This window comes from Rhinolophus ferrumequinum (assembly GCF_004115265.2).
Source record: "Rhinolophus ferrumequinum isolate MPI-CBG mRhiFer1 chromosome 5 unlocalized genomic scaffold, mRhiFer1_v1.p scaffold_110_arrow_ctg1, whole genome shotgun sequence".
NCBI lineage: Eukaryota > Metazoa > Chordata > Mammalia > Chiroptera > Rhinolophidae > Rhinolophus > Rhinolophus ferrumequinum.
In genome coordinates this window covers 561,359-580,518 of record NW_022680355.1, presented here as the reverse complement: position 1 = coordinate 580,518, position 19,160 = coordinate 561,359, and the positions used below count along the sequence as shown (strand labels likewise).

Genomic DNA, 19,160 nt, shown 5'->3' with positions numbered 1-19,160 from the left:
CATTTCTTAATTGAGTGGGCCAGTCTCTTCCACTGCATCCAATTCCCCCATATGCTTGTAGTGTTCCTGTCATTGAATAACCCAAATGCCCACACGCATGTCCAGCACATACCTCCTCCCTGGGGAGACGGGCTTGCAGAGCACCCCCCAGGTTGAGAACCACTACCAGAAGAACACATTTCAAGTACACACCTGCTCTGCCAGCCCCCAATACACCCCACGACTGCCCCCTTCAGCACCCTACCTTGGGCTGGCACATAGAGAAGGACAGCTGACTCGGGCTCAGTCACACCACGGCAGACTTTGCCCCAAGTGCTTTCTGTAAGTTGTGTGGCTGAATCTTCATGACACCTCTGCGAGGAATGCTACGTTCTGTCCCTGTCTTCCCTGAGAGGAGGAAGAGGTCCCGGGAAGTTAGGAAATGCACCCAAGGACACATGTCTCGTGAATGGTCTTGTCCGTCAGGGCTGACGCTGGCCACATGACTGCAGATCACAGAGCTCAGTCACCCCGCGTGCACCCTGCAGGGCAGACTCTACTTAGAGTGGAGCATGCCCCTGCAGCCAGGGAACTTGAAAGCCAAGTATACATGTAAAGTGGTCGGTGGCTGTAAAGCGGGAGGAGTTCGGGAGATCCCACTGCCTCTATTTTCATGGTTAAATAAACCCAGTTTTGGGGGATTGCAACAATCTACTAATCATTAACACACACACACACACACACACACACACACACACACATGCACGCACACACACACACATGTTGAAATGGTGTATCAGCCATCATTCTTCCTTCTGGAAGTACTTCAGCATATTCATTGCACAGAATAGTTCCACCAATTGCAAATATTCAAAATAATGAGGGCCTGGTAGCAATCACATTCAGTTCTGTGAAAGGACCTCACTTGGTGACAGTTGCTGAGCCAGGACTTAAACTGGGCTCAAACCCAGAACACTCAGACTAAAGTATTTTGGGGTTTTGCTGAATGGAGGGAAATGTCACTAAATGTAGTTCCAGGAACTTGCAAATTCCTTCCTCTCTCTAAGCCCTTGTTTTCTCATTATAAAGTGGAAATAATAGCACCAACCTCACAGATTGTAAGAGGAACCGCTGGTTTTTGTTTAATGAATGCGAAAGCACTTTGAAAACGTTCAGGAGTAAAACGTGTGCACTGGCCACCAGGTGGCAGACGTGGGCAGTAAATGTCTGGAAAGTCACTGAACTGATGAAATCACACTTAACCCGGGCAAGTAAAAGTTGCGCCCAATCGTGTTTGTAAAGACACTTGGGCAAAGGGACAGAAACAGTTTCTCTCTCGGGGTTGCTCAGTTAGTCTAGTCACAAATGCTGAAGGCTACAGTGCTTCTGAGGACTCTAAGATTTATGGGAAATAATACAATAGAAGGAATCCTCAAAACTAAATAGTCCACGTTGCCCAAGTGCAGGTGGTGATGCAAATAACCCAGGGGTTGCTGTTCTAAAGTTTAGATACGGGCTAGATTGTATCACAAGACCGCCTGTCTCCATCCTGTCATCAAAAATAGTATTTTTATTTGCATAAATTGACACGTAGAGTTTATAGAAATTTTTCATATATATTATCTTATTTGAGCCTCATGAGTGAGGTTGAGCGGGACACATTAGCTTTCCAGAGGCAAGAAACTGATGTCAGAGAGGTTAAGGGATTTACTCAAAGACAAAGAACCCAGAAGTGGTTGAACCAGGCGTGTGACCTATTTTGCACAGTTGTAAATATGTAAAGATATTGGGAGTTCCGGTAGCAGAGAGACTGTGATTTGGAGTTTAGATTTGGTGTCCCACAGACTTGGGTTTCCTTCCCAGCTCTGCCTCTAAGCAAGTGCAGTAAATGTGAACACTTTCTGTGGTATCTCCAAGCTTAATTTTCCCCTGTGCTTTGCAAGGATATTAAAAGACCCTACCCATGACCTTCTTGGGAAGATAAAGCGAGATAAAGGATGAATGCAGTTAGCACCGGGCCAGGCACACTCTTAGCTCCTGTTGGGTTCAGACCCAAGGTGTTTATCTTGGCTGTGATCTTCTTTGTGTCATCCATGCTGCCCTCGGGCCAGGGGGTGGTGCCACACATATAATCTGCAGATGACGCTGAGGTTCACCCAGCACAGGTTCACTGTCAGCTCCCTCCTGTTTCTTGGGGAATGATCCCTGGAATGGCCAAGTTGTTCAGATAACATAAGCAGTTTATTCCTGTTCCTCCCAAGTCCCTGTGTCATTCACTTTCGAAAGCATTACTATTTCTTTTTATCAAAGTAATCTATGCCACAGCTGGGGAAAATAGGCGGCAGCAAGAAAAGAGAAAGGCCAAATGCAAGATGGATTGACTCCCTAAAAGCAGCCACAGGCAGGAGTCTGCAGGAGCTGAGCAGGGCTGTTGAGGACCGGACATTGGGGCATCGCCCACTCATAGGGTGGCTAGGAGTGAGAGCCGGCTCCACACCTTGTAACACACAATCTTTAAAAGCCGAATGGTTCTAAGGGACTGATTATGAAAATGCACCCCCCCACACCCCCGCCAAGTCCCACCACTTTCAACAATTATAGCTGTTTCTTCTGGTATTTGCCTATTTCCCAATAATGGGCATATTCCTTGATTTATCCATTTTTGATTAGTTGACTTCTTGTTAAGATAGGCGAGGGTTAAGGTCTCCTATACACCCATCCACACTTTCCCTGTCCCCGTTTTCCCAGTGTGGGGTGAATGCCACAGCATTCCGTTATTATGACTAAGCCACAGCATCTGACTGGTGTTGGTTCTTTTTTTAGATAACCAGCTGTTTTACCTAAAGGTAATAATTGTCTTGCTGTTACCTGTTTAGTTTCCATGTACCCATCCTTTTTTCCCTAAAGCACCTACAGATTCCCAAATTCTTTAGCAAAGTTAATTTCCAAATACATCAGGTAATAATTCATCAGTTCCCCTCTAGTTTGGTTTTGCTGCTCTACCTTTATTGTTTTTCCTGGGACCTCCCTTTTCGAACCGTCTGTCCTTTTGCTCCAGTCTCGAAGGGGTCTCATTTGCATCTCTCACCACAGGACACCCGTTCCCTCTCTCTTGTCATTTCTGCACCCCAGCTCTGCAGTGGGTCCTGTTTTCTGGATCCCGAGTCTTCCTGTGTTTTGTTTTACACCATTGTTTCACTGAAGAACATCCTGCAGTAAATCCAGAGAAAGCACCTATGTGAAATGAAATGTTTCAGTCCTTGCCTATCTGCAAATGTCTTTATTCTACCTTCATATTTGATTAATAGTGTGACTGGATATGGAAATATGGAAGGAAGATTTCTCTCAGGATATCAATGGTATTGCTTAAGAGTCTTTGACAGTTGCTCTGCGGAAGCCCACTCTGCTGTACGTTGCATGTGGACCCCGCCACCACCACCACAAATGGGGTCCCTTAGGCTCTCCTCTTTCTTCTCTTCATCTGAAATTTCAGGAAGGTGTGTCCTGAAGTGTGTCTTTGTAAATCCATTATGTTGTGTATTCAACAGGCCGTTTTAGTCTGGAGATTCGTATTCTTCAGTTCTTGGAGGTTATTTTGTATTATCTCCTCTGTTTGTATATATCTCCTCTCTTATCTCTGTGCTCCTCTTCTGGAACTCCTGTTAATCAGATGCTAGGCATGGCCTCCTGGCCTCCTGCTTTGATGCCTCATCTCTCCTAGTTTCCATCTGTCTTTTTATTCTACTTTCTAGATTTCGTCAGCAGTATCTTTAATCTCCTTCGTTGACTTTTTAACTTTTGCTGTCATGTTTGTAACTGCCAAGACCCCTTACATATATTCTGGTTTTCTTTTTTTATACATATATGTGATGCGAGTATTGTCTTTGAAATGAATACCCTCTTATTGCCCTGATAATATTAACGATCATGCATGTTCTGTTTCTTTCCAGTTCTTTTTTGTTTGTTTGTTTCCTGTTTATTTATTGTGGTCTCTGTCTTTTGTGTAGGAGGATTTTCTCAATTGTGTGTTGATCCTGGTCTCTCCGTCCATATTTAAGAATGAGGCACTGAAAAGCTAATTGGGGGGATGGTTCCCTGCTGGGTGCCCTGTGGAGTGATCCCGTGGCAAGCTGGTTCTTTCCGTGGGAACCCCACCTATCGGTATTTGGTTGTCTTTCCTCTGCGGCTCTTCATTCTCTCCAGAGGAGACTCTTCCCACTTCTGTCTGCAGCAGGTCATGGCCTCCATTCTGGGTATAGTCTCCCTTTCAATCCCTGCACTTTCGGTCTACCTCATCCAGCTTCCTGTTTATCTCCCCCAGGGGCCAAACCTCGGAACTCTCCAAAAGCAGAAAAAGGAGGAAAGGGTTTTCGTTTTATTATTTTTCCCAAACTATGAATACTACTTTCCTACCTTCCACTCTTTCTTCACCAGGAGACAGAAAGCATGGCTGCAGTGGATGGATGTCTCTCTTACTTCCCGTGCTTTACAATCCCCCCATTTTCCACAAAAAGAACAGGAAAATAACAGTCACAGTCTATCCAAGTTGTAGAAAATTAGACTGTGGTCACGAGAGAGCAGGGCTGTAATTGTCTAGTTTAAGTAGAGCAGGAAGGAGTATAGAATGGGGTCACTGACACCCCACGTGGCCACATGCTCTGACAGCACTTCTGATATGTTTTAACTCGTTAAGGGAACAGGTGGGTGATGGCAAGGAAATTTATGACCAGGGGATAGCTAGAACTCATTTAGAAATCTGTCTGGTTCCAGGGAAAAGTCCCATAGGATCCATACCTGGGGATGTTGTGTGCTCCCTGGGAAGTGACACGACAAAGCAAGACTCTCCTGCCAAGATTTCCATCTGGTTCTCTCCCTATTTGGATGTGGCCTCCTACATCGACTGAAGAGGCCCATTGGTCAGCCTCCCAGGAGGCAGTGGATTTGTCACACTATGTGGGAGCGGTTGGATGGATGTGGATTCTCATCTCAGCTCTGTCCCCGCCTTCCGGCTGCAGGATCCAATACTGCCTGCTCCAAGTTCTCCACTGACAAAATCAAATGGCTGTCACAAATTAGTCGCCACGATAATTTACAGTAGCCAATGCAAACAACAAGTACTAGGCCATAAAATGTTAGCATCTGTTTCATTTTTTTAGAAGGATTCCCATAGATTATAGACCTTAAAACTGTAAGGAAAATCATGAAATCTGAGATCCAGCCCCCAATATTCTTCACAGAGAGAGAAGAAAATTGGCTCCCACACTGAAAAGCCTTTTATCTCTATTCAGTTCCTCCTGGAAGTAATTTGATACCTATGTGATTGAAGTTGGGCAAAGTGAGGAACTAACCAGAATGACTGACTGTGCACTTATAAATCTCATGTTTGAACTGTATAACCCTGTCCAGACCTCAAAGGGTTACCCATCTACTCTTTATTTGTCAAACTTAAATCATGTGAGATCTCAACACTTATGTTGTCCAATAATGATAACCAAAGAAACAGGACCCATGGTCACCGTCTGAAGAGGGACTCAAATGTGCCTCTTTGGTTGGAGGAAAAGTGTGCACGAGCATTTTTCTGAGTGAATTTTTATGATCACTTCCCATGACCTGTCACTGAACTAGGCACACAGTCGATGCTCAATAAATTGTTTTTCACTGATTACTTTCCAATCCCAGAGAGTAAGAATTCATGTATTTCCTGTGAAATTACCAAGTTTGGTGCCTACATGTATTCACCGAGTGCAGGTCATGTGAGAAAAGAAAAGGCTTAGTTTTACGTGTGCAGGGGGATCTTGTCCAGCCTTCTTTTCTGAGATGTCCACATTGGTCTGAGAGCTTCACATATTCTTGGAGCTTCAATAATCAGTCGTGGGCCACGTTTGCCACTTAGGTCTAAATGTCATCACTCTTATTAAAATTAAAATAAGCGGTCTTTATCCAAAATCTTCAAAGAGCTTTGCTAATGAGCAGATGGTATCATCTCCTCTGAAGATGAGAGAAACAAAGCCCAGCATCAAGTTCCACAGGACTAAGGAGCCAATCTAAATATTAGTCTCAGACATACAGCACCCTAGTCCATATCTCTTAGTTTGATTACTACAGGTATAGTGTACATACTCTTATGACAGAGAGCGGAGGGAAAGAAGGACAGACAGGGACTTTCATTTTCAACTCTAGAAACATTGAACTCATCATGTTGCTGTGCCCGTGACCTCTAAAAGATTCTTTGGGGTCATGATATGGGCGGTGTGCAGTGGACAGCAGGAGCGCTCCCTGTGCCACAGAATGAGAGAGTGGTGGCCCGGCGTGAATGGCAGGTACTCTGGTGGGTCATTAGACAAACAGGAAGTGACTTGACTGACGGAAAACTGGCAAAGGGCTAAGAAAGGAATTGTACAAGATCGCATCAGTCTTATGTGCCACAGCTCCTGTTTGCCTGGAGGTTACTTTTGTGTAGTCATGGAGAGTTGTGCAATGAGGCGGGGCAGGTGAAATGTGGGCATCAGGACCCACTTGAATGATATGCACAGTGCCTGATACACACACGTGGATACACACATACACACACACAATGCTGTCCACCTCTTTATAAATATCTATCTTACTGAAGACGCCTATATATGCCAAAAAATGCTTGACGAGCAGAGGCAAAACTGTGAAGTTCAGATTATCTGTAAACATTAGGAAGCAAAATACATAATACAGACATGATGTTTATAGTGTGTCTTAGAGTTTCCAAATCACCTCTACATTTCTGCCTCGCCAAACTCGGTAAAATAATTGGAAAAGAAATTGTTGTCCCTGTTCTACTAATGAAGAAAATGAAATTCAAGGAATCAAGTGATTTGTCCAGTTTCCTAGAGCTATTGGGGGGTGGGGCTTGGGGGGTTTGGACCCAGAACTTGGAACTTTCAGGTGAGAGTAGAAATGATACTAAGCAGAACAGCAAGAAAACTGTAGTCTTTAGATGTTTTGCGGGTAGGAAGAAAGGTGGTCACAGTTGGTGAGGATTCATTAGGAAAACCACTGGACAGCCCTGCATGTTATTCTGAATGGACTTTGCAAACATCCTTACTGGAATCTTCTCAACCTACCATGTGGTTGTGAGTCATATTTTCTGTTATAAGTATTTCATTAATCTTACGTGAAAGTTGGAATTTCTGTCATTCTTGACTATGGAGGAATGCTTTTCATTACGATTCTTGTTTGAGTGGAAAGACCACCACCACATCCCACAGAGCCAGGGGACCATGACGCGATACTTCGGCTCTCAGGACTTTGGAGAAAGTCCATCACACCTGCCACTTGGGGTTCTCATGGGGCTATCTGTTTGGAACACTGGAAGGCCCTCAGATAGAAATCTTTCTGAGAATATTGTTAGCCATTATGTTGCTGATAAATGACCTCAAGCCTCTTCCTCAGCTACTTAATCACCTGGGATAAAACCACGCTGAGTGGGAGGAAGTGGGGCCACCCTCCCCCCCTGCTCTGAATGCACACACCTGCAGATGGTCACGTTTTGTCTTTCCCTACCATTTTTCAAAAGATCAAAGAAAGCAGCACACATTATTCAGTAGTACGTGAAACAGATGCCCCAAAACACACACGAAATGGGACACCATAACTACCAGACATCACATTCCCTTCTATCAGCTTCCCTTTCTTACTAGTAAGTCTCAAGATAAAATTATTACATGCCCACTGGACCACCTTAGATTCCCAAGCGAGATTCCAGCTCAGCAAACTCTGCAGACACCCTTGGGGGCATAAAGAAATGTCACACCACCAGCAGCTGGGTGGTGCCACATGGAACGTGCTCATCGATCTTCCCTGAACGGTCTTTTTCTGCTCCCCCTCCTTTCCCATTTCATCCTCAGTAAAGGGAAAACCCAGTGCCCCAGGGAAGTATGGGATTTTTACACATACTACAGACGGTGCAAAAAAAAAATGTATACACATTTTAAGGAAAGAAAAAACTGTGTTAAAATTGTAATACTCAATCTATACTAGTAACAAAAGATGGATACAAGTCATGTGTATACATTTTGTTGGCGCCTTGGTATTTCAGGTCCCAGTTAGTTTGTTTTCTCTGCTTGAGGAGAAACACAGGAAAGAAGCCACCTCTGGTTTGCCAGAGAAGATAGATGAGAAACAGGTAGAGTTGTCTTTTTAATGTTATATGGCAGCGTGTGTCTGAGAGGAGGACCCCTGGCAATATTTAGTCACTTTTCTACGTGGGGAACTCAGCTTTCAGATTTTGAAATACACCGGGAAATGTGTGGCGTTGGCGGATAGTCTAGAGCTCTGTGCCATCACAGTGGAATTTTAAAGAGAAAACCACCGGGGAGGGCCAGGTGTAAAAGGGGAGGAAAACATTATGAACAGGAGACATCAGGAATCAGGCAGATACTGCAAGGTAGGCACGTGTCTTCCCGTTGTTCCTAGATTGGTTGTTACACACACCATGTAGATCTCTGTACTGACTCCTCTGAGGACAAACAAGATGATTCTGGAACGCGATCAAGATTAAGTAGCCATGGTGAAAAGGCATAATGCAGCTCTCCCTTCCATCAGATTTTGCAAGGGTGTGGGATGTCTGGGCCACTTGTTTCTTTAATCCTTTTCCCTAGAACTGGCCAAATTTTGCCTCTCACGGTGTTTAATATCTTCACTGGGAGCTGGGCAAGATCAGAGAAGGTGAAAACTCACCCCAGTTAGAGGTGCTAGTTCCTATTTACCACAAGGACAAATATGGTGAGAGAGAACTTGGATAAATGAGCTCAGGCAGTTAATTGTGCATTGTCCATCGCTTTACTTTGAATAATAGTACATTACAGTTAATGTTCACCGCCATATTCATGTCCAGCAGTCTTTCCAGGGACTGCACAATAGGCTGTGTAAAATAAAATCAAATTAAAAAGACCTCCCTCTGCCTTCCCCACCTTGCTTCCCCCCACAGTCCACAGTGTAGACGTTCTCATTTAGCAGATGAGTCAAATAATGGAATCAAAGTTGTGTTCACACTTAAAAGAGTTGTTTCCTGTTGGTTGGTTTGGAGTTGCACATTAGATAAGCCTCTCCTTGGATGTTAAATATTAGCCCACCGTTGACCATTGGCTGCAGCCTAGGTGTAAATGTTTGACAGAAGAGCATACATCCCGATACACTAAAGCAATGCACGAACAAGCACACACAGCAACTGAAGGACACCGATTGGTGGGGATGGAAAAGAACGGAGTGAGAATAGAAATGATCCATTGTGAAAACTCTGGACAGTGTTTCTGTTAAACGTACATTGTTAAATGATTTACATTCTGATGGGACCTGGTAATCCCAGAAATGCAATTCCAGGCATTCCTCCACAACCCACCACTGACAGTCTGTATCAATTCCAGCGGCCATAAAGCTCCTTCAACTGGTTAAGCAAAAAGAATTATTGTTCCCCATTCTTCCCTATGCTCTGGTAGGTTCTCTTAGCCCACATTTCTAAGGGGGTTTGGTAGCAAACATTATCATCCGTCTTCGGAATTCCTAAACCCAAAAGAGCCTGAATGATATCCTTCCCTCAAAAGATACAGGCATGCATAAATACATTGTCGTGAATTACAGGGGCCCATTCTGGACCACAAAAAATAATTAGAAAATCCATGAATCAGAGTTTGGTTTATAATTCAAGTGAAAAGTAACTTTTGTTTTAGCTACCTTCAGTGATAGATGTGGTTCCGAGAATATGTGGCCAAGACTCAATCCTAATTGATTGTGGAGAATGCACATCCCGGGAAGGTGACATGCTGGACGAGAAGTTGAGGGGTTGTTTCCAGCCCCATCACGGCCAGCAAGGCCTTGCGACTTTGGGCAAGTCCCTTACAGTCCTGGATTTCTGTTCTCGGTCAAAGCAGGGGGCTGGGTAGGCTAGCTGTATCTACCGTGTTTCCCCGAAAATAAGACCTAACCGGAAAATAAGCTGTAGCCTGATTTTTCAGGAGGAGATCCCCTGAATATAAGCCCTAATGCGTCTTTTGGAGCAAAAATTAATGTAATTAATTAATGTAAATTAATACACTGTGGCAGTAATACACTTATTTTCGGGGAAGTTTGTCCAAGCTCTAACTTTTCTGTGCTCCACTCACTCACTGTAGGATCTAGTGATGTTAGAAAGAGATCAGAAAAGTGGACATTTCTATTTCAAATCTTGATAACAAGTATGACATCAGTTCATTTCGTTATTATGCTTACGTGCTGATGGACTCCAGGTTTTCCTTTGTCTTTAAGCTCTGAACTATATATAACAATACAGTGTTGTGCACTTAAAATGTTTTAAGAGGGCAGATCTCTTGTTAAGTTGTGTTACCACAGAAAAAGAAACAAACCACACACACACTTAAAGGGATGCAGGGAAACTTTTGGAGGTGATGGATATGTTTATTACTTTGAATGTGATGATGGTACACGGGTATTTGCATAATGTCCAAATTTATCAATTGTATATATTCAATACGTGCAGTTTTGTGTGTGTTATCAATTACACCTCAATAAAGCTATTTAGAAAGGAGATATGAACTATATACATATTAAGTATATATATGTATATTATATGTATATACATATGTATATGTATATACATATACATATATTATATTTTTTCCAAAAGGTTTGTGTCCTTTTAAAACCATGTCCATAGATCATGATTAAATATTTGGGGGAAGAACTAGTAGGACAGAAACATTTTTAAACTTGGACCCTATAACAGCGCTGACTGATAGAACTTTCTGCAGTGACAGAAATGCTCTGTATCTGCTCTGACACCATGGTACCTGGAGCTACTGAGTGCATGAAAGAAATGTGGCAACTGAGAACTGTATTTTTAATTTTATTTCATTTTAATGTACAGAGTCACAATCCTATTTTAACTTTTTTTTCAGTAAAGCCTTATTCCTGGTTCTGAGTAGCATTTATAAAATAATAATAATAATAATTACTATAATTATGTATCAAGTAACCGTACTCCATTGATTAATCAGATTAACAGATTTGTGAAAAGGTGGGGACTGGCTCACTCCTTCATTTCTCCTGAAGATTTAAAGCTGAGCCCTTTGAGACGGCATAGACCTCAGACCGCTGTGTCCCTGGCTGAGAGCTATAAAACGGATGTCAGGGAGTATTTGGGGCCAAGTAATTCAGAGAAGTTGCCTCGAGGACCAGAGATACTCTATCAGATTTTGAGATTTGGGGGACTCCCCAGTAAACGAAGGCCAGGCCTCATTTTAGGGAGATGTCATACAGAAGTTGTAAAGTACCAAACTTACCTTTCTTGTTGGTTGTTCCTTGTAGGAGCTGATAGATGTCGACAGTGAAGTGGTGTTTGAATTAGCCTCCTATATTTTACAGGTAAGTTCTTCTCCTCTCCTGACCATACACAGAAGGAAGGGAATTAAGACTTGGCCTGCACGGCCAGCCGCCATATCCACTAACTTGTGTCTTCTTAATTATTTTCGCCACATGTAGGAAAGAGCTATTAGGGACAATACACTGTGGCAGTAAATAGGAGCGTCTGGTATTCCAAAATTTTAAGACAGCATCTCTCTGCAAAGGGAAATTTGCAGGTGTGTATCACCTGAACCTGGGGGAAACAGATCATTCTGGGACCCCATTTTCTTCATCTTTGGCACTCTCCTCCATTCTGGAGAAACCCAAGTCAATAGCAAGAATTAATTGCCAAGAGAATCGCTTTGTGCCTCCTGGAAAGACAAGGAAAAGACCTCTTTACTTAGCTTTATGCGAAGAAGAGGTATTACTGAATATTAGCAACAGTGACAATTTAGTAACACTGGCAAGATGAATTGAAAGGATGTCATTAACTTATCTCTTCAACGAAGATTTATTGAACAACAACTATGTTCAAGACATTATGCTAGATTCACTACAGGTGCCATGGTCGCTGCCTCCAAGAGTCTTTAGAACTATCAGGACATAGCCTGCAATACGACACAAAGCAACAAGTAACACAAGGTGCACATTTCTACCCAGGCACACATTCAGATTCAGAATCTTTAAACTAGAAAAAGTTAGACCAGGGCCTGCAGGTGGGAACTTGCAATTTGTCATTATGACTCACTTTCCTTGTATATAACTTTCTAAAGTTTAATTTAGTGTCTCATATTTAAGTGGCAAATGCACACATCCATTCTTAATTCATTCCTGTAGCAGATAAGACCGTAGTAGTCATAAGTTGGACTTATTCAGGGAGACCGTCCTGACTATCGAATGTGTTTTAGAGTCTGTAACACTATATTGGAATGTTTCACTGATATTGAATGTTTTTCTTCTACAGGAGGCAAAGGGAGATTTTTCTAGGTGAGTTTACAAATTTTTTTTTTTTCCTTAAAAATGCATTCCATTGCATCTCTATTAAAAGAAAGTAGTGTATCTTTTGTGGAGGGCAATTTATTAATAATATATATTTATGATGTGCTCCAACTCTCAACTTGTCAATGAAAACAGATACATCAGGCGTAGAAAATATAATAATAGCAAGAAGAATATTCTGTACTAAATAAAAAGCGAGAGTCCATTGTATGGACATTTGTCACGTTGTCCAAATGTCTCTCTGAAGCCTTGAATCACCACTATGCTGTGAATATGTCTGCAGATGACCCTGGAAATCCTAACCCAGATGTTGACATCTTTATTTTTTTCTCTGCCTTAGTGTCCTACCCTCCAGGGACAACATGCTATTCCATAGGGAGAATTTGTTCATGAAAGTGTTACCGCACAAATATTCCATGTTGTCTGCTTTCCTTCCTCCTCCATATATTATGTTAGAAAGTGAGAACATAAGGAGACTTAACCACTGGGGAACCTGCTTTTTTTGTTTGTTTGTTTGTTTGTTTAATTTTTTATTGGGGAATGTTTGGGAACAGTGTGTTTCTCCAGGGCCCATCAGCTCCAAGTCGTTGTCCTTCAATCTAGTTGTGGAGGACACAGCTCAGCTCCAAGTCCAGTTGCCATTTTCAATCTTAGTTGCAGGGGGTGCAGCCCATCATCCCATACGGTAATTAAACCTGCAACCTTGCTGCTGAGAGCTCAGTCTCTAACCAACTGAGCCATCCAGCTGCCCCTCCTAAAGCTCAGTGGCATCTCGTTGTCTTCAATCTAGTTGTGGAGGGCACAACTCATTGCCCCATGTGGGAATCGAACTGGCAACCCTGTTGTTCAGAGCTTGTGCTCTAACCAGCTGAGCCATCCGGCTGCCAGAACCTGCTTTAATGGCCTGGTGGAGCGGCTAACTTCAGTAGTCTTGCCATTTATTCCATCAGGCACTGCCCGTTGACCAGCGTGGCTGAATTGCCTCTCAATCTCTCGGGGTCATTCCTGGAGCCTTCACAGAATAGCGGGTTGTATCCATCCACCAACAGGACTGTCTGCTCAGAGACAGACATTATTCCTGAGATTCTGTTGTATCCAACTACCCTAAGAGAAGTCCAGGAGAGCCCACTCTTGAGAATCTAGGAAGGTCTAGGAAGGAAGACCAAACCACATGTCCAAGAAAACAAAGCCTCAGGGCAGAGGATTCTGGCCAATGGACAGGAAATTAGCCAAATTGATATTTAAAAGAAACACAAATCGAACACATATCAGCTTCTTGAAGGAACTGATATGTTTTCTCAAGCTTTGTGGGGTTTGATCTCTAAATGCAACATAAACTACTTCAGCTGGTGGCCTACCTGTACTTGTTTAGCTTTGTCAAATTCATGCTGACTGGTTCTTCAGGTCTTAGCTGCTTTCTTTTTGCGCTTCCTGTGCATTCCTAAGGCTTTCCAACAAAACCCGAGGGGTATGTTCTCACTCAGATATCTCAGCAAAAGTAAAAAAATTATTTTACGACCCAAAACAAGGATCAGAAAACATTTTCTGTAAAGGGCTAGACAGTAAATTCCTTGGGTTTTGCAGGCCATGCAGTCCTATTGCAGTTATTCTACTGTACCTTCCTAAGTGCAAAAGCAGCCATAGACAATCGGTAGTGTTCAAAAAACAACCTTTATTTATAATACTCAAAAATTTGGATTTCATATACATTTTCATGTATCACAAAATCTCCTTCTTCTTTTGATACTCCCCCCAACCATTTAAAAATGTAAAAAGCCATTCTAGGTTCACGGGCCATATGTAAACAAGCAGAAGACTAGATCTGGCCAGTGGGATGTAGTGGGCTGACCTCTAAAATGGAGTCCCTTTAGCTCAGTTTGAATGTTTGCATAACGAGATGTCCAGGCCCCTTTTATTTAGGTTTCCCAAGTTATTGCCATAATGTGGAGGTAGTCATAGTCTTTTTTTTTAACTAAGGATTTTTTTTTTAAAACTAAGAATATTTACTGTCAGTGGCCAGTCACTATTCACTGAATTTGTTGAACGAAACATTTTCAGTATCTAGAAGCAATACTGTGTTGTGGTGCTGTTGTTGTTGTTTTCCCTCTGTTTCTTTTTTATGCCCTTCATTTGGTATTGGAATTTGGGGATTTTGATAAGTACAGATTCATATCTACTTACAAAGATTTTTTTGGAGTCCCATGAAAAATGGTTTAACAACCACACATCCAGTGGTTTCCATTGTCTGCCTTACTTTCTCCGGAGATACTTTGACCCCCTTTTCTTTCGCCAGCTCTGACCTCTGCTGTAACTATTATTTATTTTCGACAGTACCCTGACAGGATGGAATGTGAACTGTGGACAGCATTATCTGGCCCCGCAGATCATGGGAACATGCGGCCACAGAGATCACCAGGGAGGGGGAAGCGCAGGCCTGGCCTGGCAGTAACTCACGGCCCCCTAATGAGCTTGTGGAATGCCAGTTTGTTGGCTTCAGAGAAACAAAGGATCCTGGTTTGGCTTCATTTGTCAAAGGGCTGCCTTGCAGTTTGTTTGGAACAGCAGCTGTCTGGGGAGAGAAATAGCTGTCAGGGGAGGGAGAGGTCAGACACCTTAACCAGAAGGTCAGTTTATCTCCCAGCATACAACTCCCATCACCTGCCAAGGTGGAGGTGATCTGTCACATAGGACTGACTCTCTGATAAACACCCATTGTCCCTGGCAGGCCCACGGTTAGGAGGCTCGGGTGGCCTGGAGTTTGGGAATAAGAGAAGTCATTCTAAATTCCTCATTGGTGCCTCTTCCCATCTACGTCCAGGAAAATCCCCAAAACATTGAAGTTGACCGCATTTGGTTTGGTGGCTGAACATCGGGCATTCTAGATGTCCTATTCTCACAATTCAGTGTTATAGAAAGTTATTTTTGCTCTATTAATAATTCATGTGGGACTATACAACGTTAGTTGTAAACTGAATGGTGTTGACTTGTCTACATACCCCGTCAATAAATGAGCTGTCAGTTTGGAACAAGGCTTTCCTATAACACACAACCCAGGGCATAATTTTAAGGTATTTTAGAATCTAGAGGATCGAGTAACCTTTTAAACTAATGGTCTCACCCAAAAGGCAAAGTAGAGTACCTCTTTCATAGCCTGAGGGTCCTGAATCTATAATTTCCTAAAAGGCTATTTTGCCCAGGATGCTATTAGTTTACATATTTAGGTTTCAATGAATATATAAATTGCATTTATGTAGAAGGAGTATTACAAATCTGCAAGTTATGGGAACAATTTTACAAGAGTAAGAGGGCTATTTTTACAAAAGGGAGAAGTCAAAAGTGCTGATATAATTTAATAGAAAGAGAACTGGAGAAGGACAACCAGGAATCGTAACTCCTCTTCCTCATGAAACCCACAAGCTGTTATTTCTTCTTTTGGACTCTTTTTGCTTAGCAGACCCCTGAAGCCTTATTCTTATATAACTCCCTTTTCTTTCCAGTTAAGGGAAATGTTCACTTCTGTATCTTATTGAACTTTACAAGGAAATCTTGGGTTCAACGTTGCTGAAAGAAAAGGACTGAGATATAGATAGATAAAAAGAATTGCCCATGCTAGGAAGGAATATATGCCATACATGTTCGTATTCTAACATGGTAGACAAATTTGTAAGACAGCTTCAGGAAATAGTTTAGGAAATAGTCCTATCTAAAAACAATATTTTCTCATTGGTATTATTTTCCTTAGTACAGCATGTAGTCATCGTTTTTCATTTCCTGTTGTATATCTGTGTAAAAAAATGAATGCCAATCAACAATCAGGAAATCAGCAGAGTTGGCACTTCTGTTTAAAAACAATTGACTAGCCTGAGAACTGTTAACCATGGCAGCTTTACAGACAAATATTAGGTTGCGAGGGGTCAATACAGTTTAAAAACAAAATGTTCTCATTTGATAATCACTGCTGAACATTAGTCAACTAACTTACATTTTTATGATTTCTACACACTTTATTTATCACAAACTCTGCAGTGGTTCAACTACTAAACACTGACATTTCCTATTTTTAAAACAATGTTTTTAAAACCTTGGGTTATTGTAGGAAACTAATATTCTCCTCTTTAAAAAGGTCAATGCAGGGAACACCTCATTTAATCTGAACAGGACATTCAAATTGTATAGATACATTCTAAGTTAATAGAAGACTTAGTGCTACACTGTAGTAAGCAAGGTGATGTAAGAGCTGGATTTTTTTGTTGTGTGTTTTGTTTTTCCCTAAGAGGACTTTAACTGGTAGCCAATCTCCATACTCTGATTTTGAGAATCACCTCATTTTTCACTTTCTTGTCAGCCCTTTTGAAAATGTGCCACCAAAAGAGAAGAAAAAAAATTATTTAAAACAATAATTTGCCAAATCAGTGAATTGATTCAAAAATACTTTATGCTGAACAGTACAAATAAATGCCCAAATCACGCTATCTTTGATATAAAGAATCATCCATACATTAATGGAAACTAGTAAAAAAAGAACAAAAACATCTGTTATGTAGAATTTTTTGCTAACAAGATTTATTGAAACCAGATCACTACAGCTGTGTTACTCTGGGCTGTCTGTTGGGACCTGGAAATATCTTTGTCACAGAGGACCGGATGTACTGATGCTAATCATTAAAACAGGATTCTACCAGCATGAGATTTATTAGGACCAGTAAGCAAACAGCACCTGAAAAAGGCTGATATTAAGGAGAGTTCCCGTAAAGATCCATGTGCCACATTTTGCTTACCTGTTCAGCCTGTCATGTGCAAGCAAAGCCCTTCATCTGTGGACTCTCTGTTCCAAATAAACACAGCAACCAGAGAAAAAGAAGTAAAGCTGTGATTGAATCCTTAGAGGTCAGTTTAGATGACATCTGTACAAACTTAGATGCTCGTCCAAGTGAGAAAGTGTCAGCTTGTCAGAGTTCAGTGGTTGGTAAGAAACCTTACTGTGTCCCTGATCTATCAGCCTGCAGGTTTCTAATTCTATTTCTTTAAAAAAAAAACAAAAACAAAAAAAAACATAGTTTTTAGAGCTAGAGCAATGCATTGCTCCATCAATAGAAAGGAATAGCGGTCTTTCGTTAACAAAGGAAATTGATTTTTCACCTCCATTTCAGAAGAGAGGTTAGAGTATTTATTTGTGCTGAAAAATTCCTTTCACTTCCACAGACTGCATGTTCTTAGCACTCTGGGGGAGCAGTTAGAAGCAAAAAAAAAAAAAAAGAAAAATACAGACCTTTTAATATTTTATCTTCTGTAAACCATCAGACCATGTTTTCACTAGTCTGGAAAGACAAAATGAAATTTCTGTGACCAGAAAAAAAGTACTTTCTTGATTTTTTTTGTTCTTTGAAATCTGTTCTGCCTTTTTAGAGAGAGTTTGTGAATTAATGTAAATGAAACTTGGCTTACTGGTATCTGAAAATTCCAGGTTTCTGGGCCTTTTTTGTCAGACTAGACGATGCCGTTTAGGCAGTCATAGGTTAAAGAAAGAATTTTGGAAGATCAGCAGAACAACCAGTCAAAGAGCTAGTTTTCTTCTAAAAGACTTTTTTTTTTTAATTTTATTTTATTGGGGAATATTGGGGAACAGTGTGTTTCTCCAGGGCCCATTAGCTCCAAGTCATTGTCCTTCCATCTAGTTGTGGAGGGCGCAGCTCAGCTCCAAGTCAGTCGCTGTTTTCAATCTTTAGTTGCAGGGGGCACAGCCCACCATCCCATGCAGGAATTGAACCGGCAACCTTGTCGAGAGCTAGCGCTCTAACCAACTGAGCCATCCGGTCTCCCCTAAAAGAATTTTCAGTACCGTGTTTCCCCAAAAATAAGACCTTACCAGAAAATAAGCCCTAGCATGATTTTTCAGGATGACATCCCCTGAACAGAAGCCTTAATGAGTCTTTTGGAGCAAACCTTAATATAAGACCCAGTCTTATTTTCAGGGAAACACGGTAACATAAACATTTGTAGAGATTGCTATCTTTGAAAAGATGACATTATTTTCTTGCCCAGCTAACAGACAGCATTAAAAGAAAGTTGCTTAATTTAAAGCAGCAGTCTATAAATCACAATTTCCAGCCTACTAATATCATTATTTTGCACTTACATAAGTGGTTTTACTGCTGCAACTCAAAGCAAGCTCAATTTCATATCATTGTTAGAGCATTTGATCATTTGGGGTATATTTTCCTACAGTTTTTTAATTGGCCTCTTGAAAGAAAACAGCTGACACTAATCACATGGTAAGAGAGACAGATTTGCTGAGACTTTTAGATAATTAGTAAAAAGTACTCAGACAGTTGTGTTTGCAACAGTCAACATTTGGAATACAATTTACATAACCTAATAATATCTCGAATACCCAAACTTGCAAATGTCCCTATTGGAATCATCCTAGAAAAAAGTTATCTGTTAAGCTTGAAACATATCTGTCAGCCCAAAGAAGAGGTTTTGTGGGAAAAAATTAAATTTATATAATGCTCATATATTATTTTATCAAAAACAAAGGAAAGGGGTGTGTGATGTTTTCCTATGATTTAAAAAGGGATTTTGAAGGAGAAAAGCAGCTAGAACCTTTAACGCCAGCAAGACCTTTTGAGAGGAACAGAAGCTGTGAAACTTTGAAACAAAATGTTCAAGTGGAAAAGTTACAGATTATTACAGAAAGCTTTGTTTTGTGCACAAAAGTCCATTCTACTGAGATTTTTCAACTGTATAATTCACATTTTGCAAGCATAGAAAAGTACTCAGATGGGGGATTTTGCAGGATGGTATTCTTTAAA

The 19,160-nt window shown here is 41.4% G+C and overlaps 1 protein-coding gene across 5 annotated transcripts in view; it reads left to right on the top strand.

The window, feature by feature from the left end:
• The window catches only part of FRMD4A (FERM domain containing 4A), a 564,004-nt gene that overhangs the window by 439,439 nt on the left and 105,405 nt on the right, over positions 1–19,160 (top strand). For all 5 annotated transcript variants that reach the window (XM_033100573.1, XM_033100571.1, XM_033100572.1 and 2 more), the window contains 2 exons: positions 11,314–11,370; positions 12,314–12,336. In XM_033100573.1, the coding sequence (XP_032956464.1) occupies positions 11,314–11,370; positions 12,314–12,336 (80 nt within the window). The remainder of the gene's footprint in view (positions 1–11,313; positions 11,371–12,313; positions 12,337–19,160) is intronic.